This window comes from Pleurodeles waltl, chromosome 7, assembly GCF_031143425.1.
Source record: "Pleurodeles waltl isolate 20211129_DDA chromosome 7, aPleWal1.hap1.20221129, whole genome shotgun sequence".
NCBI classification, from domain to species: domain Eukaryota; kingdom Metazoa; phylum Chordata; class Amphibia; order Caudata; family Salamandridae; genus Pleurodeles; species Pleurodeles waltl.
In genome coordinates this window covers 594,529,878-594,555,730 of record NC_090446.1, presented here as the reverse complement: position 1 = coordinate 594,555,730, position 25,853 = coordinate 594,529,878, and the positions used below count along the sequence as shown (strand labels likewise).

At 43.8% G+C, this 25,853-nt stretch overlaps 1 protein-coding gene across 2 annotated transcripts in view; it reads left to right on the top strand.

The window, feature by feature from the left end:
* The window catches only part of CDC23 (cell division cycle 23), a 96,078-nt gene that overhangs the window by 53,693 nt on the left and 16,532 nt on the right, over positions 1–25,853 (top strand). The window contains exon 16 of one of the 2 annotated variants that reach the window (XR_011205566.1): positions 17,643–18,314. Coding sequence is in view for 1 of the 2 variants with exons in the window: in XM_069244456.1 (XP_069100557.1) it covers positions 17,643–17,819 (177 nt within the window). In the remaining variant the exon portion in view is untranslated. Of the gene's footprint in view, positions 1–17,642; positions 18,530–25,853 lie in introns of those variants that run through there. The other variant, XM_069244456.1, reaches the window with a different exon arrangement.

Below are 25,853 nucleotides of genomic sequence, written 5' to 3'. Positions count from 1 at the left end.
CACTTACAATGTCTAAGGTTTGACTTAGACACTGTAGGGGCACAGTGCTCGTGCACTGGTGCCCTCACCTATGGTATAGTGCACCCTGCCTTAGGGCTGTAAGGCCTGCTAGAGGGGTGACTTATCTATACTGCATAGGCAGTGAGAGGCTGGCATGGCACCCTGAGGGGAGTGCCATGTCGATTTACTCATTTTGTTCTCACCAGCACACACAAGCTGGCAAGCAGTGTGTCTGTGCTGAGTGAGGGGTCGCCAGGGTGGCATAAGACATGCTGCAGCCCTTAGAGACCTTCCCTGGCATCAGGGCCCTTGGTACCAGGGGTACCAGTTACAAGGGACTTATCTGGATGCCAGGGTGTGCCAATTGTGGATACAAAAGTACAGGTTAGGGAAAGAACACTGGTGCTGGGGCCTGGTTAGCAGGCCTCAGCACACTTTCAATTCAAAACATAGCATCAGCAAAGGCAAAAAGTCAGGGGGTAACCAGGCCAAGGAGGCATTTCCTTACAGTCACCCATTCTGAATACATAAGCAGAACTTTGTCCAGCCACAACCTGTTAATTCTAATCACCCCCGAACGGCGGCATGCACAACTATCCTGTCACAGAGACAATAGGATAAAATATTGAGATTGCTTATATCGCGAATAACTAAGTGAAACTATACACAATTACTTAATCAAAATGATGGTACTGCCTCTGACGGACTAATACACTGGGAGGCATTTAAGGCTGTCATTAGAGGCCACTTTTGTAAGACAACAGTGGATGTTAGGAAGGCACTAATGAGTGAAATTACACAACTGGACATTACACTTAAGGCTATCATACACAATCCCTGATGGACAGAAGCAAGTGCTGGAGACCTAGGAAAAGTATATGGATAAAACTTTGCTGCCTTGACTTCAAAGAATACCTCAGGCAGGTGTACACCGAATGTGACAGCACGGGTAGGTTACTAGCCTAGCTAACAAAACCAGAGCTCCATGGCACACCAAGAAGAGAACTACAAAGCACCACTGGACGCTGAATTTAAACAACTGAAAGTATCAACAGGGCGTTTTTAACATATTACTCAGCGGTATATAATATTTCTGCAAGCAACCACTCAATAGCTTTAACTGGTAACCTACATGTCTTACAAATGGCTCAGTTGTCCCATGAGCAGATGGAAGCACTGGGTACCTCTATAACTGAAAGTGAAATCTAAGCTGCTGTGCTTGAGCTAGCAAAGTCCTGGGCTCAGATAGGTTGGCCATCGAATTCTCTCAGGCAAATGTAGAAGTGCCACGCCACTGGCACATATCACATATTCACCTCCGCACTAGAATATGGTTCCCATCCCACATCAACAAATGAAGCCTTAGTAGCCTCACTACCAAAACCCAGAGGTGACCCCACTAGCACAGCCACTTATAGACCCCTGTCTGTTGAATACTGATTATAAAATAATTCTTAGTAGAGTACTGGCCAGTAGAATACAACCATGGCTGCCTTAACTTATACACCTGGATCACAATTGATTTATAGCCGGGAGAAATATAACATTAAATATGAGGGGACTGGTAAGGGTAATTAACTGAAGATTAACATTTGCACCCACAATACCATTATGGGAAAGATACATTTCAATGTGGGCAGATATAGAGTAACAGAGAAGAACCCAGAGCCTTATTTAAAAAGACGATTGCAAGTCAGTTCAATTAAATTTTATTCATGACTTGGAATTCAAATGAGGGCCACATAAAAATAGAAGAATACAGCAAATTACATAACATTTAAAACGCATTAAAAACTTTGAAAAGGTTTTTGGCAGATTACTTCACTGGTAAGATAAAATAGAACCTGCTAAACCTCCACTGCGGTCTTGCATTTTAAAAACATCTACCTTAAAATATAACAGCAAAGGAAGTGCAGTGAAGGACAAATAATACATGATTAAGATCCTGAGTACCCATATTACATAGTTTATCCTTATCTTTGGAATTAGACGAATTCTCTTTTTACTCATTTAGAAGAATTAGGTTAATGCACAATAATGTCCAAAATTGACTGATTCCATGCTCTTGGTTCCAAGACAGATGCTGCTGAGCTCCCCTTTACCAATAGGAGGTGGCTCTCACCTCATCTTTTCTCTTTAATTTGCAGAATTTTACATCTAACTGTTGACTTGTAATACTGAGCAATTATTTTTTAAAAACCTCTTAAGTTGAATATAGGAGAAAGAGTCCAGTAATCCCTGCTTTAGGACAAATTTATTTAGCGCATAGTTAAAATCCCTGTAAAAAGTAAATCTTCCTATTGTTGTTTCAAAGAATTCTAAGCGCAAAAATCTCTTCAGGAAATTTTCATTACCCTTCATGAGCTGTGATCCCCACCAGATCGCACTAGTCAAGCCTTGTGCATGACAACTTCTAAAGCTAAATCCTTATCGTAGAACAGATGAATTAAGGTTACATAGCTTACTCAAGATTCAACCTTCCTTGTTCTTTAAGAAGCCTCACTTTAACATGTTGATTGATTTTTATGACATACAGTAAACTCGGAGTAATTTTTATCTGACATGCTGATAACATATGTAAGGAATGTCTACGACTCAATGCATTATAAAATACTCCTAAACCATTAGCATGCGACGAGGCCTTAGACGAGCAATGGTTGATGAGATCCCTTTTGTTCATTCTGCCAAAAATATTTTTCCCTAGATAAGGGTATGCTTTTACTACCTCTAACTTCTTCGAACCCAGGAACCAACTGTAGTTACAAAACGTTTAACTTTGCTACCTTTAAAAACCAAGACATTGCTTTTTGAAACATTGACTTTCAAAAAATGAGGAGTGACTAACTTCTGTAATGAGGCCAGTCAATCATTCAAACCGTTGGGAGCTAAGGGCCATATGTACAAACACATTTTCCCATAGATACAGAATGGGTAAACTTAAAGTGAGAAAAGAATAGGGGCCAACAGGCCACCTCGTTTCAAACCATTCTTAGTAGAAATTATATAAGAGGCCCTGGTCTTCACCTAGTAACACCAGACCGTAAGTGGAGGGCAATGATTAATATGAGAAGGATTTCTGCAATGCCAAGCTTCTTGAATTTTTTTTTCTATAAGGTTGCACTATCCACCCTATTGAATGCTATCACAAAATCTATAATGGTAATATGTACATAGAGTCCACGAATAGACACTTACTTTTCCACAATTAGATTCAGCATAAAAATGTTGTCTAGCATGCTGTGATCCTTCCTAAAACCTGATTGTTCTATAGAGAGAATCTTTTCCTCCTCAACCCATTCTGAAAAGTGATCAAGTTCACTTTTGGCAAATATTTTTTTCTACTGTATCAAGTAGGGCAGATTGATGGTAACTAGTGTGGAGGTTTCGATGGCCTCTCATGTAAAGGAGCAAAAATACTCCCAGACCAGGAAGGGAAAGTACACCATGTTGGTAACAGTGTACAAAAACAGGTGTGAAAAAATAGCTGATAGTGAGCCCTCTCTCTTGGTTACAGCAATGGGAATCTCATTGGATCCCATTGCCCCAGAGGCTGTTGTTTCCTGAAAAGTAGCCTCAATCTCTTTCGTGGATGGAAGTCCAATTACTGATGGCAGAGAAAGGAAAGAAAATAGGGGGGGCTTTGACAACTCTACACCAACATTATGTGAATAAAGATCACTAATGTATTTGCTCAATTCATCTTCCTTAATTGGAAGAGATTTTATTCTACAACCACGGCTATTAGAAATAATCTCCCAAAAGTAATTGTTCAATTCATCTTCCTTAATTGGAAGAGATGTTATTCTACAACCACGGCTTTTAGAAATAATCTCCCAAAATCTTTGTCTTTTCGGGAGGCAAATTCATTTAGCTCAAACCATTTATGATCATACTCCTCCGACTTCTCAGCAATTTTTAGTTTGCCTTTTTCCACAGGAAAAGAATCAAATGAACTTCTTACTAGTCTATTTATCTCCCCGTTTAAGTAGACAACATGATTATAATACGGTCCCCTTGAAGAGACCAGGTTGTTTAATTTTGATTTAGCCACCAGGGACATCATACAGGGAGTGCAGAATTATTAGGCAAGTTGTATTTTTGAGGATTAATTTTATTATTGAACAACAACCATGTTCTCAATGAACCCAAAAAAACTCATTAATATCAAAGCTGAATATTTTTGGAAGTAGTTTTTAGTTTGTTTTTAGTTTTAGCTATGTTAGGGGGATATCTGTGTGTGCAGGTGACTATTACTGTGCATAATTATTAGGCAACTTAACAAAAAAAAAAATATACCCATTTAAATTATTTATTATTACCAGTGAAACCAATATAACATCTCAACATTCACAAATATACATTTCTGACATTCAAAAACAAAACAAAAACAAATCAGTGACCAATATAGCCACCTTTCTTTGCAAGGACACTCAAAAGCCTGCCATCCATGGATTCTGTCAGTGTTTTGATCTGTTCACCATCAACATTGCGTGCAGCAGCAACCACAGCCTCCCAGACACTGTTCAGAGAGGTGTACTGTTTTCCCTCCTTGTAAATCTCACATTTGATGATGGACCACAGGTTCTCAATGGGGTTCAGATCAGGTGAACAAGGAGGCCATGTCATTAGATTTCCTTCTTTTATACCCTTTCTTGCCAGCCACGCTGTGGAGTACTTGGACGCGTGTGATGGAGCATTGTCCTGCATGAAAATCATGTTTTTCTTGAAGGATGCAGACTTCTTCCTGTACCACTGCTTGAAGAAGGTGTCTTCCAGGAACTGGCAGTAGGACTGGGAGTTGAGCTTGACTCCATCCTCAACCCGAAAAGGCCCCACAAGCTCATCTTTGATGATACCAGCCCAAACCAGTACTCCACCTCCACCTTGCTGGCGTCTGAGTCGGACTGGAGCTCTCTGCCCTTTACCAATCCAGCCACGGGCCCATCCATCTGGCCCATCAAGACTCACTCATTTCATCAGTCCATAAAACCTTATAAAAATCAGTCTTGAGATATTTCTTGGCCCAGTCTTGACGTTTCAGCTTGTGTGTCTTGTTCAGTGGTGGTCGTCTTTCAGCCTTTCTTACCTTGGCCATGTCTCTGAGTATTGCACACCTTGTGCTTTTGGGCACTCCAGTGATGTTGCAGCTCTGAAATATGGCCAAACTGGTGGCAAGTGGCATCGTGGCAGCTGCACGCTTGACTTTTCTCAGTTCATGGGCAGTTATTTTGCGCCTTGGTTTTTCCACACGCTTCTTGCGACCCTGTTGACTATTTTGAATGAAACGCTTGATTGTTCGATGATCACGCTTCAGAAGCTTTGCAATTTTAAGAGTGCTGCATCCCTCTGCAAGATATCTCACTATTTTTGACTTTTCTGAGCCTGTCAAGTCCTTCTTTTGACCCATTTTGCCAAAGGAAAGGAAGTTGCCTAATAATTATGCACACCTGTTATAGGGTGTTGATGTCATTAGACCACACCCCTTCTCATTACAGAGATGCACATCACCTAATATGCTTAATTGGTAGTAGGCTTTCGAGCCTATACAGCTTGGAGTAAGACAACATGCATAAAGAGGATGATGTGGTCAAAATACTCATTTGCCTAATAATTCTGCACTCCCTGTATAACTTTCATACTTAAATTGTGGCTCTGGGTAGAAGAAAGAAGGTTCCACAATTAATCTAGTCATGGATTCTTTACATTTCGCAGTTAGCTTGGTATTCCAATGAGTACTGTTGTTTCTTTGAGGTTCCAAGACAATACTTCTTTTGAACTAAATCGATCAAAAGTGCTTTGGATCACTAAAGAAATCATCATTGACATTCATATTGGAGATAATACCAAAAGGTGTTAAAGGAACAATCACATTATCAATGATTGAACAGCAAGCAGAAGAATTATGTGTAAACTTTGCAGAAGTATCATTCTCCATTCTTCCTTTAACTATTAGGAATAGCTTATTACTTAAACATCTAGAAGGAGACCTCTTATCTGCTTTACTATTGGGAGGTAAGATTGAAGGGGTGATTTGTTTCCTTTTTTTGCTACTTTGTCCTCGTTTGCAAATAATCTAAGAACATGGTTGGATGTGTTTGCATTAAAATGGTCTACCAATATACTATATTTATATGTTCAATCGCATGTGTAGCTGCAGATACACATGCTGTGCATTATCCTGCCATCTAGTGTTGGGCTCGGAGTGTTACAAGTTGTTTTTCTTCGAAGAAGTCTTTTCGAGTCACGAGACCGTGGGACTCCTCCCTTTCGGCTCCATTGCGCATGGGCGTCGACTCCATCTCAGATTGTTTTCTTTCCGCTATCGGGTTCGGACGTGTTCCTCTTTGCTCCGTGTTTCAGTTCGGAAAAGATAGTTATCCATCAGAAAATTCGATGGTATTGTTTGTGCTCGGTACCGGGTTAGTGCTAGCACATCGACACTGAAGAAAGAAGAGTTCCGGCAGCCCTTCGGGGCTTCCACTCCTCGGCGGGGCCTGGTCGGCCCGACCGCGTCACTCTTCAACGCTCATGGACCGGACCCCCTTCTGCCCCAACTGCCACGCAAAGTATCCTTATACAGACCAACACTTGGTCTGTAATCTGTGTTTGTCCCCCAAACACAAAGAGGAGACTTGCGAGGCCTGTCGGGCATTTCGATCCAAGAAGACACAGCAGGATTGTAGAGCTCGAAGACTTCAGATGGCGTCGACTCCGGCCAGACACACCGACGTCGAAGAAGAGGAGACATTCTCCATTCGAGATTCAGACTCGGACGAGTCCCAGAGTGAGCAGCTGAAGACGCAGCAAACCGTGAGTAAACCATCCCCGGCAAAAACTCACTCAAAAATCATGAAGGCCAAGGGGACGCCACCGCCAACAGGCCATGGCTTTACCCGAAAACATGGTGACCAAACATCGGCACTGAAAAAGGCCTCCCAGCAGCTGAAAACATCCGACTCCGGTCGAGATACCGGCTCCGAACAGACTCGACACCGAGAGTTCGGCACACCGAAAGTCAAAAAGGTTTCCTCGGAGCCGAAAAAGACAGTCAAAGATTTTGGTGCCGAAACATGCATCCTCGGAGCCGAAACAAAGCTCCTATACAGAGGATCAAGGCCTTTCCACACACTTACAAGGCCACAGATTTGAACAAGAGCTGGGCATGGGAGAGCCTGACCATACCCAAAGGAGGCTTCATATCCAAAAGGACACGGGAAAATCAGAACTCTTCCTCCAATCAAAATGAAGCGGAAGCTCGCATTCCAAGAGGTAGAAATGCAGCCAAAGGCGAAAGTGGCAAAAGAGAAAACACCACCACAATTTTCGCCACAACAATCGCCAATACAGTCGCCGGTAGCAACACCCCCAATGATGCAGTCACCAACGCACACAGGGATGAGTCAAAATGACCCGGATGCATGGGATTTGTATGATGCACCGGTCTCTGACAATAGTCTCGAATGGTACCCGGCAAGACCTTCACCACCTGAGGACAGTACTGCTTACATGCAAGTGGTTTCCAGGGCAGCTACATTTCATAATGTAGCATTGCATGCAGAGCCCATAGAAGATGACTCCTTGTTCAACACCCTGTCATCTACGCACAGCCAATACTAAAGCTTGCCAATGCTGCCAGGCATGTTAAAACACGCTAAACAGGTGTTTCAAGACCCAGTCAAAGACAGAGCCATCACGCCTAGGGTGAAGAAGAAATATAAACCTCCCCCTACTGACCTTGTGTACATCATACAACAGTTAACTCCAGATTCGGTGGTAGTAGGAGCAGCCCGGAAGAGGGCGAACTCACAAACTTCTGGAGACGCACCACCGTCCAACAAAGAAAGTCGGAAATTCGATGCAGCAGGCAAAAGGGTGGCAGCACAGGCAGCCAATCAATGGCGAATTGCCAATACACAAGCTCTTCTAGCAAGATACGACAGGGCACATTGGGATGAAATGCAACCTCTCATTTAACACCTTCCCAAAGAGTTCAAGAAACGTTCCCAACAGGTTATCGAGGAGGGCCAAACTATCTCCAACAACCAAATAAGGTCGGCTATGGACTCTGCAGACACGGCGGCCAGAACAGTAAACACGGCAGTAACCATTCGGAGACACGCATGGCTACGAACCTCCGATTTAAGCCCAAAATTCAGCAGGCAGTGCTAAATATGCCATTCAATGAACAACAACTATTTGGGCTGGAGGTGGATACAGCGGTAGAAAAACTAAAAGACACGGACACGGCCAAAGCCATGGGCGCGCTCTACTCCCCACATAGCAGAGGCACTTTTAGGAAGCCGCAGTTTAGAGGGGGGTTTCGGGCCTAGACCACAGAGCCTTCCACCTCATAAGTCAGACCCACATATCAGGGTCAATATCAAAGAGGAGGCTTTCGAGGACAATATAGGGGTGGACAGTTCCGTAAACCAAGAGGGAAATTCCAGAGCCCAGAAACCCCACAGACTAAACAGTGACTTCAATGTCTCAACCCCCCACCACACAACACCAGTGGGAGGGAGACTGACAGATTTTTACCACAACTGGGAACACATAACTACAAACGCATGGGTCCTAGCCATTATCCAACATGGTTATTGCATAGAATTCCTACATTTGCCACCAGATGTGCCTCCAAGAGCACACAATATGTCCAAACAACACTTAGACCTGTTACAAATAGAAGTCCAAGCACTGTTACAAAAAGAAGCAATAGAACTAGTACCCAACCATCAAAAAGGAACAGGGGTTTACTCCCTGTATTTCCTAATTCCAAAAAAGGACAAAACACTGAGACCCATATTAGACCTCAGAACACTGAATCTTTACATCAAATCAGATCACTTTCACTTGGTGACACTTCAAGACGTGATTCCCTTGCTGAAACACCAAGACTACATGGCAACATTAGATCTCAAGGATGCTTATTTCCACATACCCATACATCCTTCACACAGGAAATACTTAAGGTTTGTAATCCAAGGCGTGCATTACCAATTCAAAGTATTACCATTCGGCATAACAACAGCCCCAAGGGTATTCACAAAATGCCTTGCAGTAGTAGCTGCTCACATCAGGAGACAGCATATGCACATATTCCCTTACTTAGACGACTGGTTAATAAAAACCAGCACTCAGCAACAGTGTCTTCTACACACACAATACGTCATAGAAAAACTACACAAACTAGGGTTCTCCCTAAACTACCAAAAATCACATCTACAACCGTGCCAAATACAACAATACTTAGGAGCAACAATCAACACACAAAAGGGGATTGCCACTCCAAGTCCACAAAGGGTACAAGCCTTCCAAAATGTAATATTAAACATGTACCCAAACCAACACTATCAAGTGAGGTTTGTAATGAAACTCCTAGGCATGATGTCTTCATGCATAGCCATTGTCCCAAACGCAAGACTACACATGCGGTCCTTACAACAGTGCCTAGCAACACAATGGACACAAGCACAGGGTCAACTTCAAGTTCTAGTGTTGATAGACCGCCAGACACACTTCTCGCTTCAATGGTGGAATCCTATCAATTTAAACCAAGGGCAGCCATTCCAAGACCCAGTGCCTCAAGCCGTGATCACAACAGATGCTTCCATGATGGGGTGGGGAGCACACCTCAACCAGCACAGTATACAGGGACAATGGGACGTTCACCAAAAACAACTGCACATAAATCATTTAGAACTGTTAGCAGTGTTTCTAGCATTGAAAGCATTTCAACCACTAATAGCCCACAAACACATTCTTGTCAAAACAGACAACATGACAACAATGTATTACCTAAACAAACAAGGAGGGACACACTCATCACAACTGTGTCTCTTAGCACAAAAGATTTGGCATGGGGCGATTCACAATCACATTCGCCTAATAGCACATGATATCCCAGGGATTCAAAACCAGTTGACCAACAAACACACACATGGGAGATTCATCCCCAGGTACTACAAATTTACTTTCTACGCTGGGGAACACCAGAAATAGACCTATTCGCAACAAAAGAAAACGCAAAATGCCAAGACTTTGCGTCCAGGTATCCACACCCTCAGTCCAAGGGCAATGCGTTATGGATGAGTTGGTCAGGGATATTTGCTTACACTTTTCCCCCTCTCCCACTCCTTCCTTATCTGGTAAACAAATTGAGGCAAAACAAACTCAAACTAATATTAATAGCACCAACCTGGGCTTGCCAACCGTGGTACACAACACTACTGGACCTGTCAGTAGTACCTCATATCAAACTACCAAACAGACCAGATCTGTTAACTCAACACAAACAGCAGATCAGACACCCGAATCCAGCATCGCTCAATCTAGCAATCTGGCTCCTGAAGTCTTAGAATTTGGACATTTAGACCTAACACAAGAATGTATGGAGGTCATTAAGCAAGCTAGAAAACCTACTACAAGACATTGTTACGCAAACAAATGGAAAAGATTTGTTTATTACTGCCATAATAATCAAATTCAACCACTACATGCTTCCGCAAAAAACATTGTAAGCTATTTATTACACTTACAAAAATCTATACTAGCATTTTCTTCTATCAAAATACATCTCACAGCAATATCTGCCTATCTGCAGATTACACATTCAACATCACTCTTTAGAATCCCAGTCATCAAAGCATTTATGGAGGGTTTAAAAAGAATCATACCCCCAAGAACACCACCAGTCCCCTCGTGGAACCTCAATATTGTATTGACACGACTCATGGGTCCACCATTTGAACCCATGCACTCCTGTGAGATGCAGTACTTAACCTGGAAAGTAGCCTTCCTAATAGCTATCACATCTCTTAGAAGAGTAAGTGAAATACAAGCATTTACTATACAAGAACCCTTTAAACAAATACATAAAGTGGTTCTCCGTACAGATCCCAAATTCTTACCAAAAGTTATATCACTGTTCCACCTAAACCAAACAGTGGAACTCCCAGTCTTTTTTCCACAACCAGACTCAGTAGCCGAAAGAGCCTTACATACGTTAGACATTAAAAGAGCATTAATGTATTACATTGATAGAACAAAATTTCGCAAAACAAAACAATTGTTTGTAGCCTTCCAAAAACCTCATGCAGGAAATCCAATATCCAAACAAGGCATTGCCAGATAGATAGTGAAATGTATTCAGGCCTGCTATATTAAAGCAAAAAGAGATCTACCTATTACGCCAAAGGCGCACTCCACTAGGAAGAAAGGCGCCACAATGGCCTTTCTAGGAAATATACCTATGACTGAAATCTGTAAGGCAGCCACATGGTCTATGCCTCATACATTCACAAAACATTACTGTGTAGATTTGTTAACAACACAACAAGCCACAGTAGGAAAGGCTGTATTACAAACATTATTTCAGACAACTTCAAATCCTACAGGCTAAGCCACCGCTTTTGGGGAGATAACTGCTTACTAGTCTATACACAGCATGTGTATCTGCAGCTACACATGCCATCGAACGGAAAATGTCACTTACCCAGTGTACATCTGTTCGTGGCATGAGACGCTGCAGATTCACATGCACCCTCCCGCCTCCCCGGGAGCCTGTTGCCGTTATAAGTTGATGAAACTTGTACATTTGTAAATATATACTATTTTTATACACATTATGTACATACATACTCACTCCATTGCATGGGCACCCTTACTATATACACAACTCCTATCTCACCCTCTGCGGGGAAAACAATCTAAGATGGATGCCCATGCGCAATGGAGCCGAAAGGGAGGAGTCCCTCGGTCTCGTGACTCGAAAAGACTTCTTCGAAGAAAAACAACTTGTAACACTCCGAGCCCAGCACTAGATGGCAGGATAATGCACAGCATGTGAATCTGCAGCGTCTCATGCCACGAACAGATTTACACTGGGTAAGTGACATTTTCCTTCTCTTGCTCCCTGATACCAGAGATAGAAGAGAAAATATGTTACCAACTGCCCATGGACAGAGTCTGGGGGAGTTTGTGTTCACCATCAAAAATGATTTGTTAGTGGCTTGACCTCCCTTTAGATATAGTCAGCTCGTCCATAATTAAAATGTAATTCTTGCCTTAAAAATATAAGTACAGCTGTAATTTTCATTTTAAAGAATTGCAACACCACCTTTTGCATGCCCCCTCCTAGATGGAATAGCCACACAAATGAATACAAATTACTCTTCGACCTACCCTTCAGAATTGTTAGTCAACCAGGTTTCCTTGATGTTTATTATATTGGCAGCCAGACAGTTCAGAAACACCATTTCATTACTATCAGTCAATCTTGCTGCATTCCATGAAATCACTTTTAGGCTGTTACTAGGCCATTACTAGGTACTGCTGTTGCTATTGAACCCCATTGCACTCTTAGAACTGAGAACACCTGCTACCCAGCGCCAACTCCCAGCCACATCTTCTGTACCTGGAGCATTTCCTATCCCCTTATTTCCAAGCAGGAATACCCTCCTACCCACCAAGCCCCACCCCATTATCGGAGATGCCCACCGATTCTCATTTGACAAAGTCGCATCACCCAGGGTTTTTGGAGACGTGACTGCTGTCTTTCTCCTCCTGGTGAGGAATTACGTCAATGTCTTGATTGACTAGCTTGTCACTGTTAAATAGGATTAGATCTGATACCACCTTTGAATTGAAAATGACACTAGCCCTGCTATTTGGCCATGATTTCTTGATTTGAAATATCACTACTTTGAACCCTCAGCAATTCATCTGTCAGCAAAGCAACCTAATAAACATGCCCAATTCAAAAAGATTTCTTAGTCAAAGAAAGCAATAAATCCGCACATTCAATACATTACATGAAGTGTTAGCCTCCCATCCCCTCCCTTTTTTCCGAACTAGGTTACGTTGCCCCCCAAACTGGAGGACAGTGTCATATCCTGAGGATTCAGGGGCATAGAGGATCTATATTTGGAAAGGCCAGGATATCCCCAGTTTGTAGGCATGATGATTGAACTGAAGCCTATTTTAGGGCGGCAACTTCCCCCTTTTTTTTTTTTCTACCATTGGAACAATTTCTATCTTTTTGTTTATTGCCCTCATTACTCTTAATATTTTTCTTAACCCTGGTTTTGGAGGCGCAGGGACTTCTTTATTCTTAAAAATTGGAAAGAGATTACTCATTTTTACTCCTACTGGGGGGAGGTGATAAAGTTAATGGTTCTGTTAACAAAGACTCAGAAATTTTTTAGGTAAAAAGTCTGCTTATCTCTCCATCAAGCTGGCGGGCTCTTTTGTTCCTTTTCCAACAGTGCAGAGAACCGCCTTGTGCCCCAAGTCCCTGAGTAGCGAGTTAGATGGAGTGTTCCTTACTTAATTCCATATGTTGCACAACCAGTTGTGGAGCAACAGCAGACAATCCCCTCCCACATTCTCTATTTAGGGATGCAGGAGTCAAGGTTATTTAATTATTTATTCCAAGAATACCCTTCTATCGTGGGTTAGGGACTTTTAATATGGTCAGAAGAGAGTCTAAAATATGAACTAATTTTTTACTTGCTTCTCCAAAAGAATCAAAATAGGGGACAGGATTCTCTGAACACTAAGTTCAGACTACTGTATATAGTTCTCACGGAGATTACACTATGTATGTAGATTTAGCTCAAATTCTGGAGTGGCAGACGTCCTAGAAGTGGTAAAAAGATGATCCTTATTGGTACTGCTAAAGAGCTGCAGGCTAGGTTGTGGTTGCTATATGTAGCCCAATGGAATGCCTTCCCTACGCAAGGGGGGATGCACGGGGCGGTTTCTCTCTTGGGGCGTGAGGGCATTGCCCCACCCCTTCAGTGTACTGCCACATCAGCGTTATAGGAATCTTACCAGTTTTCACTGAAGTGTTTTGTCCTCAATGCCTTGCCTGACCATGGTGCTCTTTATATTGTTCCGGGTCTGGAGTCTTCGAAGGCGGAACCAATCCTGGTAAAAGTGAGAGCAATGGACTTTGCAGGGCCATGTGCCATGTCCAGCCTGACATGCACTGGAGGCCTCCCTAATCATCGCTGTAGAAGGAGCCAGAGAGAGCGAAGACGCAGGCCTCCCAGCCTGCCGTGGAGCGGAGGATTTGCCCGCTCCCATTCATGTCGGTACCACTCATGTTTTTTGCTTTTATAAAAAAACATGAGAGCAGTGTCTTGATTGGTTCTGAAAGCTGGACTGATTTGGGCTGCACAGCTGAGGACACTGTGCGTGAAGGAATAACAACACTGTGCTTGAGGGAATACAAGTGAAAGTACTGGTACAGAGAGCTGCCCGTTTGTCCAAAGTCGCGGTATCCACTGTGATGGATTCAGTGCTAATGTAAAGATGAGGTGAGACCATTTAAGTTATAGAAATGAAAAAATGTTTTAATGTTATTGTCATTTTCCCTCAGTGGAGGAATAACCACTCGGTATATGCTGCCCAAATCACGGATGTACATGCGAGTTAATATTTGCGTGTTTAAACAGCATACCGTTAATTAGGTTTCTAAGCACTTCCAGTAGAGGAGCAACTTGAAGCGCCAGTGAAAGCCAACATTTGATGCGTTAGGACTAGATTAGCGGGCCTGCCCTGCAGATTGAGTGCGCCCTCATGTCGAAGAGGAACAGGTATGTGTTGTTTGGCAGCCTCCAACTTCGTACGAGTGTGTGTTTGTGTGCCGGGGAGTGTACGTGTGTTTGTGTAACTGACTTTGTATGCGTCCCTGGGACTGTGTGTGCATGTATGTTTGTAGACGTGATTGTGTATTAGCACATGTATAGCAAATCGCTGGCTAAAGTTTGACAGCAGGGCAAGCTCAGGAGTCGACCCTAGGCAGTGGCCGGCTGCTAGGCCGTGCATAGGAACAGCAGCAACCAGAGTATGAGCAGGCAGTGTGCCCATGACTTGTTGCACACACAGGACGCTGCACCCGCTGATTGTGTAGTACATTGGGTACGAGGAATACTGCATTCTGCGCAGAGCATGCACTGCACAAAGCATAGTGAAATCATTGAGACAACAATCACTGTGAAGATGGTGCCTTTTAATATTGTGCACACAGCCTGCAGATCATGGTGTATAGTGCGCTAAGCAACAATTAGCTTCTACACTGTGCACAATGGGCACTGTAAGCTGCACGCTCAAAGTACACGCGTGGTGCCCACAACTTCCTGTCTAGTTAGATCACAACACATGGTGATCAGTACGGACATATCACACTGCATTCAGTACAGCCGGACTTTTACACAACGCAAAACCATGCAGTACACAATTCACATAGTAGTGCATGTCTAATGAACAGCGTAACATGGTCACGTGCGCAGTAGTTCTCACAATGCTCACTTAAAATGCAGTGCATGTAAGGCAGATAGCACACATCAAACTTTATATAATACATGCAGCACACCTTGGCCGTGGATTTTACACTGAGGTGAGTACTCCGAGCAAGGGCCGGCTTGGATTGGGGTGGCCAGCTTACTTAGCGACCACCCCATTTTGGCCCTTCGGGTGTGATATACACAGTGCCTCATCTCCCCTGCACTAGAAGGGGCAGTGGTAGCGCTGTCCGAGTGCCTCTGCCATTGGGTATGTGCCATGTACCATCTATGATCTCCAGTCAGTGCAGATTGTTTGTTGAGTACCCTCGTATGGTGGCGCAGTGACATTTTTAGGCCAGAGATCTAAGTATAGGCGGCAGTGTTCGGTCTGCTCCTTGTAGCATTGATAGCACTGCAAATAATAGTGTTTTGGGGAAAAGTAACAAACTGAGCAATTTTCCTCGTTCTTTATCCATGTGCCATTCTCACCTCTTTCCTGCCACCGTCTATTGTGTTCTACCTGTTCCGTTTTTTTCTCTGTGAAAAGCCCTCCTCCATAAAGCTGGATCCCTCTCAAAAAGGGAACGGCAGTTCGGTGTATGAATTTGTGCCCCACCAATTTAGAAAGTCAGCAGCCGCTACTGGGAATCTAGTTGATACACGATCTTGCTGCTTAGGGTGGATAGCTAGGCCTGGGAGACTAAAGTCTTCAATTGCGAACCAGTGGGATGAAATAATGCTCTCCTTTAATGCGGACACCATAGGCATAATAGCAAACTCTTAAACGTAAATCTTTGACATAAGTAATGCACAGCAGCTGTTTGCATACCTGCTAGCATAGCAAAATGAGTTAAGCTTCACATTGCAGCGTTCAACCACTAGCCCCCAAATAGTTGATAGACCTAACATAGCCGTTCCTGTACAAAACGCTGCATTTTGGCCCCTCACGCTCAAGATACAAATGGTACACCTTGTCCATCATAATTGAGAAAAAAGCACACAATAAAAAACGCACATCATTCTAGCTTGATGCAAAGTTTTGGAGGAGGGGGCTAAGGGAGGGTGTCTTTTAGTGGTGGCTGCCACTGAACGGGGGTGGCGGGGCGGGATGGGTGGGGGTGGGGATTAAAAAATAAAATAAAAGAAACACTTCCCTCCTCAATAGTTTTCCCAGCTGCACACAGGCTCCCAGCCAGTCACAACGCTGTTGTCACTAGCATGACAGCAGGTTTGTGATTGGTCTGAGCGGCCTGCTTCGCCACTCTGAGTGGGAGCCTGTGCCTGTTCTCCCCTCGACTGTGCAATACAGCCTGGTAGAGAACAAGCAAAGTGCGAGTGTCTGTTTGGCCGGCCAAACAGACATGTGCACTTTGTGGTGCACAGACCCGTCCTCCAGCCCTCCTACGGCCCGCTCCAGCCCAGCCCCACCCCCTTACTCCCAGGAAAAATAAAATGATAATAACATAGCGTTATTCGAATTTTTGTTTTTCTTTTTCTACAGTCCATTATTGCGAAGCTCCTCTGCCTAGGTTGAGGAGCCGCCCCTAGTGTCTTTCTACTTTAGTATGTTGCATTTTGGCTTTTTTTAAAAATAAAAAATTACTTCTTAATGGTGACTTAATGCTACCCTTAGCTTAGTAATATCTAGAACTATTTCACATTCCAGTTGTCAGCCATATCAGTAGATGTAAAGTGCTGTTTAGGCAAACTCTGTCTTCTACATAGCACTCAACTTGCATAAAATCTAAATGTACTACCAATCACGATACTGAAGCTAAAATACCTGATTGGATTTGCACAAGTCACTTTGCTGTTTGTAAGTTTGTTTGCATTTCTTTTCTTATAAAGCTTATCACTTGCTTTTATTTGTGGTGTTATTGAGGGACTGTCAGTGTGTTTCTACTTGTGCTGTTAAAACAAATGTAAAACAAAAATCTGTTGCTAAAACACTCTTGTAAAAGTCCTCTATTTTACTGGATTTCCGCCCTTGTTCTTAGAAATTGTCTTGCTATTGTTTCCCACGGTTTATGAACATACAAGAAAAGCTGATGAAGGAGAAGGAAAAGATGTTTACTTGTAAACCTCATTCTTCCTTTTGGATCTGGTCTTTGCACTCAAAAACCTTTCACTTTGTTTTATCGTTATAGAAGAAGTCCTTGATCACTCTGGTCTCTAAAAATAAAGTCGTTAACTCTTTATGTAAAGGAGCATATAAACTCTTTAAAGAAGCCCAGCATATTTTCCTCATCTAAAAATGTCAGTAGCACCATTTCTTTGTGGTATTAGTTCTCAGCTAAAATACTTGCTTTACTAGTAACTTTTCCCTCTGTGTTTTTTTTTTTCTTTTTTTTCCAGACGCGAGAGGAGGGCAAAGCACTTCTTCGACAGATCCTTCAACTGCGTAACCAGGGAGATGGTGGTTCCACAGAGCCATCCAGTGCAGCACCCTTCTTCCTGCCACAGCCCCTGTCTGCGAGCAACACTCCCACACGCAGGGTGTCTCCACTCAACCTGTCTTCTGTCACGCCCTAACCCCTTCTCCCATGGACACCTTCCAATATAGACTGGGATAGAGAGGTGTTAGTGCTGTCCTTGGGTCAGGCTGGTCCTGCTCACTTCAGTTTCTGAACACATGCAGTGCAGCACACCTCATGATGCAGAGACATTGTGGAGTGCCTTCACTGTGTATACTCCTTTTCTCTCAGACAGCACACTGAAGTTTTGTGGACGTTTTTTGTCCATGTGGTGGTCGTACATCACCTCCGTTTGGGCAGTGAAGCTTTTTATGACTTGTATGGATAGGTAACCTTGCTTGAGATCCCTCCTGTGCAGTTACGACAAATGAACAGGGCAGACTTATGAGGAGATTGAACGGAACCGCAATTGTAGTGAACAAAGGAAACTTTGATGCCTTTCGGCGATGATTTGGACATGTGCGGCGGTAAGATCCTGTACTTGGAAATTGGGTTGGTGTGGACACCTTCACAACCACAATGAGAAGAAAAGAAGACCGTTCTTCATGGAATGGTAATGTTGACTAAAAGACAGTCACAAGATCCACACTATTTTTTATATGGAAAATAAAGGCATGCCTAACTGAACCTGTGCAAGTATTCTGGTGACGAGGCAAGTGCTGACCATTTTGGCTGGAAATTGCATCTGAGAAGTTCCTAGCCTTGGAGTGGACTGGTAAATGTACATTGTTTTCCCACAAGAGAGAGCTTATTAAATCTTGTCTCTTACCCATTTGTTTGTCCTGTCTCTCGTAGGCTACAGCTATTAATAGTCATTGTAGTTACAGCAGCCACTTTTGTTTTGGGGGGAAGGCTCTAAAAGTTTGTACTTTCTTAGGGCTTCTGGAAGGACAACCCACTCGGTACCCTCTCTCACACTTTAAGAAACAAATATACGTCTACACTGCAGGTTCTGTGGGGTCTAAAAGGTCTTTCTTGTCCTCCATGTTCTTGCCATTCGTGCTTAAAGGAAAAAAGTTAAAGTTGGGCATATTAAATGTCAGGGCGGAACTCTCCTCTAGTGTATATTCTTGTGTATAGCTGAATAGAAGAGAGAGCCAGTATAAACACCCGACAGCCATTAAACTACTCACACAAAACTATACGCATTATAATTGCATACCACAGTTTGAAATACGTTATTAGCACATCACTGTAGTTAAGGTTATTTTGCACTTTATAGACTTTAATTCAAAAATTACATGTTGCCTTCAAGTCCACCAGTGTGTCCAGGAAGTAAATGCTCATGCCAAGACAGGTTCTCCTGGCCAAGAGTAACTCTGGGGTGGTCTGAGCTGCGACTGCAGTCTTTGCATAGTTTTACAAACCTGTGACGCTGCGCCATGCTTGTCTTTCCTCTGACCTGCTCTGCGTTGAAGGTGTTTCTCTTTTATGTCTTCTATAGCAAATCATAGCCTTGTTGAAAGGAGGCACATTTTAGAGTATCTGCTAAACTGATTGAGGGTAGCCAGAAACCCAAAAAACAGACTATGAAAGGTAGGTGGCAGGACGTGGATTCTAACCCGCAAGTACCTACTTGTTTATCAGGGAGACTGTCTACTGGTTTTCACCTTCAATATTTTATTATGTTGCTTTTTGTAGGGTCTTTAGCCCATCCTTGTGTGAGACATTTGTGCTTCCCTGTGTATCTATTTGAGTGTAACGTATCCATTAGGGATGACATTTGCATGGCCATACAAGATAGTGGATCGCCCTGTCAACTTGCCTGCTTATCCTTGGTAAATGCAACATTCTGCCAGTTCGCTTTGTTAGGGATTCCTTATGAGAAACTTTAATTGGTGAAGGTCTACTTTGGCATCAGAGGCCACCCAGACACTGCCAAAAATTGACAATTTTTCCTTTAAGTTCCTTTGTATATTTCAGACAAACCAGCTATACAGATTTTGTCCTTAAAGCCCAAGATTCACAAGGCATTTTACATGTTAAATTATTTTGAACACCTTGGTAAAAGTAAATCTGCACGCATAACTTCCTGACTGCCAAAACTGGGATCTGCAGAATTGTAGGAAATGGTGATCGCCCTGGGAAATTTCCACTAGGTGCATTGACATCCCACAGCCATAAGCAACTCCCATTGTGTAGGCCTAAACTAATACGGTGAATACCCAAAGACACCATTTTCTGTGTAGTCACAACAATTTTAATATCTCCTTCACTGATCTTCATTCTGAACTTGCATAACAATGAGTCCATATTGGCTGACTTATCAACTATGGAGACATAACCAAAGGTGTTATTTTTTTCAGTGTGCTTGGGAGAAGATGTATTTTCATAAACATTTAACAAATCCCCAGCAATCGCTCATTCTTCTACCAACTTTCCTTACATATACCAAACCTGAGATTTCAGCATTCTGTGAAAACGGCTAACGTGCCCGTGCTCCCAGCACAGCAGCACATTCTCAGCTCCTTTCACTGAGAAGCCCTTGGTATCCCTAGTGGTCTAGCCTCCTTTGTGTTCCTCTGTAAAAAGCCTGCTGAGCTCACTAGCATGAGAAGACTGGTTAGCCTGAGTATGGAATTTCTGAAACTTGGAAGTTGTGGGGATCAGGCTCTGGTGTTGAGCTCTGTTGTGCAGCGTTTGGTGTAGTTTGCAGCCCCTAAACCCACCAATGTGTGGGAATCCACTCTGTGTGGCAAGGCACTAGCTCTAGGTGTGTGGTGTCTGGAATGAAATAACACTTTTAAAGCCCTTTCTTTCTTTGCTGCTAGTGATATCCTGAAGGGTGTTCAAGGATTTCTGTGAGCTCTGCTTTGGCTGGCGGTTATGATCCTAGTTCGGAGTTCTTTTGATACATAAACGAACCCTGGGAAGTGCCCTTGACTTTAAAGAAATGTTTTTTTCCTCTTTCTTTATTACATGGCATAACACAAGCCACCTGCATCCACCTTTCAAACAGTGACATTAAATGAACTAGCCGTTTTGGTGAAATGGTTTTAAATACAAATATTTTCTTTAAACCAATATAAACTGTCTAACTTGTATCAGACTGGCCTAGGATACCTTATTTTTCCAAAATTGAAAAAAAAGCCTTTGAAGTTGGGCAAATATTGTAAAACAGCAGGCCAAAAGGGGGATGACCCCTCCCCTATGGTGTTAATGCCTACTCTAGAAAAGTGGATCATTATGTGGTTGTCAGACCTCACCATGTAATTGTTTTTTGTAAGGTAAGTAATTTCTTTTTGAAAAGATGCAATTAATCATTGTAATCGGTTGAGCAATGCTTACCCATCTAGCTAGTGTGGCTAGTTCTCTCAGCTTGGAGGCACAAAAATGGATTGACTGCAGTCAGAGGGGTCACTCGTCCAGGGGGACAGTTACTCGTCACCGCCAGCAGTCTTTGAGTCCAGCCGAGAAGTTGCCCTAATGCTGGGGATACAAGGTGCTAAGATGCAAAAAGAGACGGAAGAGATGGCGGTGAAGTTTCGTAGGGCATCTTGCCATCCACGAACTTCAGGGATTGACTGTGCTCTCTGTCTCCTACAATGTCCTCATGGAGTCCAGGCGCCACTGGTCAACTGGTCTTCCAGTTGCAGCAGGTCCAGTTGTTGCTTACAGGTAAGCAATTCTTTTCTTTCTGGAGACCACGGTCCACTTCGGTCCCACAGCTTTGGGAACCACTCAGGAAGGTTGGGACCGTCGCCCAGCAGGCTCTTGGGCCTCCAGCAACATTCCTGGGAGAGGTGCAGATTTCCTTAGCTTTTGGTGATCCTGAAGCTTAACAAGAGACTAGCCGAAAAGCCTTAGGAATCCCTTCTTCTGTCCTTGCACAAGTCGAGCTCCTTTGCACGCATGGGCAAGGCAAGCACAATCCTCTTTATGGGTGCAGGAGGTGAAGTCCAGTCTTTGGTGCAGCCTCTCATTGCTGGGTCCAAGGAGCAGAAGGGCAGTCCCCCTTCTGTCTTCTTTCAGTCTAGTAGTGATCTGAGGATTCTGTACCATGAGTGAGACTTTTAATGCCACCTTCAGGTTTGTGGCAGGGGGGGAATCGCTAGCATAAAAATCTCAGAGAAAGCACTGTTTTGCCCCCTCCCAACATAGGCAGACTCTTCCTTTCTTTTTGTGGGTTTCCTTAGCCTAGCCTACGGATGTGGCTACTTAAGGGCTATGCTTGCCTTGGAAAAAAAAGTTTGGCAACGGGTTTTCTTTCAATTTCCAAGATGCCAGCGGGTCTACCGCAACAAAAGAAGCCCCTGGATAGTGACTCGTGTATCCTCATACCAGGTCCAGGTATCCTCTTATTGAAGTGTAGGCAGTGCCGAGAAGCCAGGCTCTCCAGAGGTAGCTGTGGATGAGCAGCCAAAGCTTATATAGGAGACATTCAAAGCTCATCAAACCCAATGTAGTCACAGAACGGAGACACAGTTGTACAAAAATAAAGGTACTTTATTTTTGGAACACAATACCACAAAGTACTAGAAGGGCTACTCTCCAATAGAAGGTAAGTAATACACTAATTATGTACACTAGTAAACAGTAATAGGCATAGAACACAGGACCCCCACCTAGGTAAGTGGAATTTGTGGAGGGGAGCTGGGAGTACTAGAAAAGGTAAATAACACAGTACCCCCCAGCGACCAGGAAAGCAGGAGTAAAACACTGGAATTTCCCTAAACCACCCAAAAGGAGAAAAAATAAGAAAATAAGGCACTCAGACAAGACTGCAAGAAACCAGCGGTGTCTTCTTGGAGAAGAAGACCTGTGGAGAGAGGGGACCAAATCCAAAAGTCACAGTGGAGTCCAGGAGGAGTAGGAGCTACTACCCACCCAGCTGTACTTGAAGGAATTAGTCGATGGTGAGGAAGAACAGGTCAGCACTGCAGCCCTGGAACTGGAGAAGAGTTCTGATGGATGCGGAAGATGTCCCACACTGGACTGAAGATTGCAGGTGGGTGTCGGTGCAGGAATTCCACCAACAAGCCTTGGCAAAGGCAAATTCGTGGTTAGTCGAAAAGTGGTGCTGCCGGGGACCTGCAAGGCCCAGGAAGACTCAGCCCAAGAGGAGGAGCCACAGGGAACCCTCAGCGACACAAAGGACCCACAGGATCAGCGGCAGCACCCACAGGACGGGCACACAAGTTGCACAAGGAGCCCATGCAGCACTACAGAAAGGGATCCCACGCCGCAGGAGAACCACGCAGAGGGCAGTGTGTCGCAGGAAGGAGTGCTGGGGACTGGAGCTACACGTCGCCTGAACATCCCTTGGAGGAGATGCAAACAAGCCTTGGCTGCTGCAAAAGATGCAGTGAACGGGGTACTGTCCTGCGTGGAAAGGCAAAGGCGTACCTCCACCAAAGTTGGATATCTGGCAGAGAGGACAAAGAGGACTACTCCGGACCACCACCCGTGATTCAGGATCCACGCAGCTCAGGATGAGAGGGGATCCACGCAGCTCAGGATGAGAGGAGATCCACGCAGCCGGTCATCGTTGCAGCAGGTGCCTAAGTATGCAGGGGAGTGACTCCTTCACTCCAAGGGAGATTCCTCCTCCTCCTTCTTGTGCAGGCTGAAGAGTTGCTGTCTTCTGGGGATGCACAGCCGGAGAAATGTTGCAAATTTGGCAGGAGCAGTGGAAAGAACGATGCAGAAGAATCTTCCTCGTGGATTGCAGCATTGTCAGTTCCTGGAGAGTCCAGTCACAGTTCTATTGGCCAGAAGTCGAAGTCGAGGTTGCAGAAGAATCATGCTGGAATCTAAGGACCCACCCAGGAGAGAGACCCTAAATAGTCCTGAAAGGGGGGTTGGTCACCTAGCCAGGTAAGCACCTATCAGAAGGGGGCTCTGAAGTCACCTGCCTGGCCTGACCACTCAGATGCTCCTAGAGTTCCCTGCCAATCTTGAAAACAAGATGGCAGAACCCAGGGACCCCCTGGACGAGTTCTGAGCACTAACCCTGGGGTGGTGATTGACAGGAGAGTGGTCACTCCACTTTCCACTGTCCAGTTTCGCGCCAGAGCAGGGGCTAGGGATCGCTGAACCGGTGTGGACTGGTTTATGGACGGAGGGCACCAAATGTTCCCTTCAAAGCATACCAGTGGCTTGGGGAGGCTACCTATTTCCAAAGGGAGAGGGTGTTACCTCCCTCTCCCAAAGGGAATCCTTTGTTCTGTCTTCCTGTGCTTGATCAGATCAAGCAGCAGGAGAGCAGAAACCTGTCTGAGGGATGGCAGCAGCTTGGGCTGGCCAGAAAACCCTGGTGGTAGCAATGCTGGGGGTCCTCTAAGTATCCCCCAGAGTGCATGGAATCATACTTCCAATACTTGCAACAGTATTGGGGTATGATTCTGACATGTTTGATACCAAACATGCCCAGGTTCGGAGTTACCATTGTGTAGCTGGACCTATGTCCAGTACATGCGTAAAATGGTATCCCCGCATTCACAAAGTCCAGGAAAATGAGCCTGGAGTTTGTGGGGGCATCTCCCCTAGTGCAGGGGTGCTCTCACACACGGGTACCTGCACCCTGCCCTCTGGGCTGAGAGGGCCTATCACAGGGGTGTCATATAGTGACCTGTAGTGAAAACAGGTGCATGCACCCATTTCACGCAGGCTGCAATGGCAGGCCCGCAGAACCTTTTGCATGGGCTCCCTATGGGTGGCAAAATAACTGCTGCAGCCCATAGGGATCCCCTGGTACCCCAGTGCCCAGGGTACCATATCCTAGGGACTGGCATGGGGGGGACCAGTATGCCAATTGTCGGAAGAAAAAGGTACAGTCACAAAGTAAGAATGGAGAAAGCATAATCACTGGGGTCCTGGTTAGCAGGATCCCAGTGAACACAGTCAAACATACTGACAAAAGGTAGAAAAATGGGGATAACCATGGCAAGAAAGAGGGCACGTTCCTACATTTGGCTTGTGTTTTTGTTAAATGTAGGCATTAATCCCCCTTCATGATCCTCCAGTGCTTGACTCAGAACGGTCCCCACCTTATCTTTTTCTTGTTCTGCTGGATGATAATTTTTGGCCCTCACTGCTGGACTCTGGAATTCACTTTCATACCCATATCCGCCTGTCAGATGTCTATCTTGCATTCCATAAAGCTCTCAAAACCTGGATTTTGGATGCTGATATTTAATTGAGCCTTCTGCAGCATTAGCTTATTATCCTTCTAGAGTACCAGGATACCCTTCTCGGTGATTGTTCGTGGTCTACAAATCCACATATTATAGTTAATCTTGGGGATCACACTTCTGCTGAGTTTTTGGTTCTTGAAAAGGACATCTACCGTATTGTACTCAGTTCCAAAGTACTTTATTGCTGCTCGTGAAATTAATCTAAATTAAAATGTACCTACTGTTAATTTATCTGTTATTGATTCTGATCAAATCCCTTCAAGCACCTCTTCTAACCTGTTATCTGTGATGTGTAACTTGATGAGTTCACTAGGAATAGTTTATTTAAATGGCCAAAGCTCATTAGAAAAACATGCCAGCAGACATTCAAACATCAAACTATTCAATAGACGGACTATCAGGAACTTATCCAAATAAGAGACAAAGCTACCACATATCACATACCAATCATTTAAATGTCACATACTTAAGGGAGGTGTCCTTAACACTCAATTGCCATTTCCCTAAATCGAAATATACAACTCTAATGTAACAATGCACATCACTTTGGTATATTCCCACTTACATGTCATCATGTTATAATTTATTGTCAATACAAAGTAACATACCCCATAACGTTGCTAATCTACTTAATTTCATTGTTGTCAGACATTTTCCCCATACGTTCTTAGGTACATTGTTTGAAATCAAAGCATAATGTAAAATTTGTAAATACTTCCTCTTCAATGTCTGACATCTTCCTATTGGTATTCAACCTCTACTTGTACAACACTCTATGTGGCAACTTGAATGTTCTTATATAATCACTTATAAGGTTGTCCAATCCACAAAATCCTATAATGTGATAATCCCCCATATCTAAAAAAAACAATCATCTAAAACCCTTTTCTCTAAAAATATTGCTACTTGAACTCATTATATATGCTATGTCCCCTAATATAGGTCTGTCATTCTAC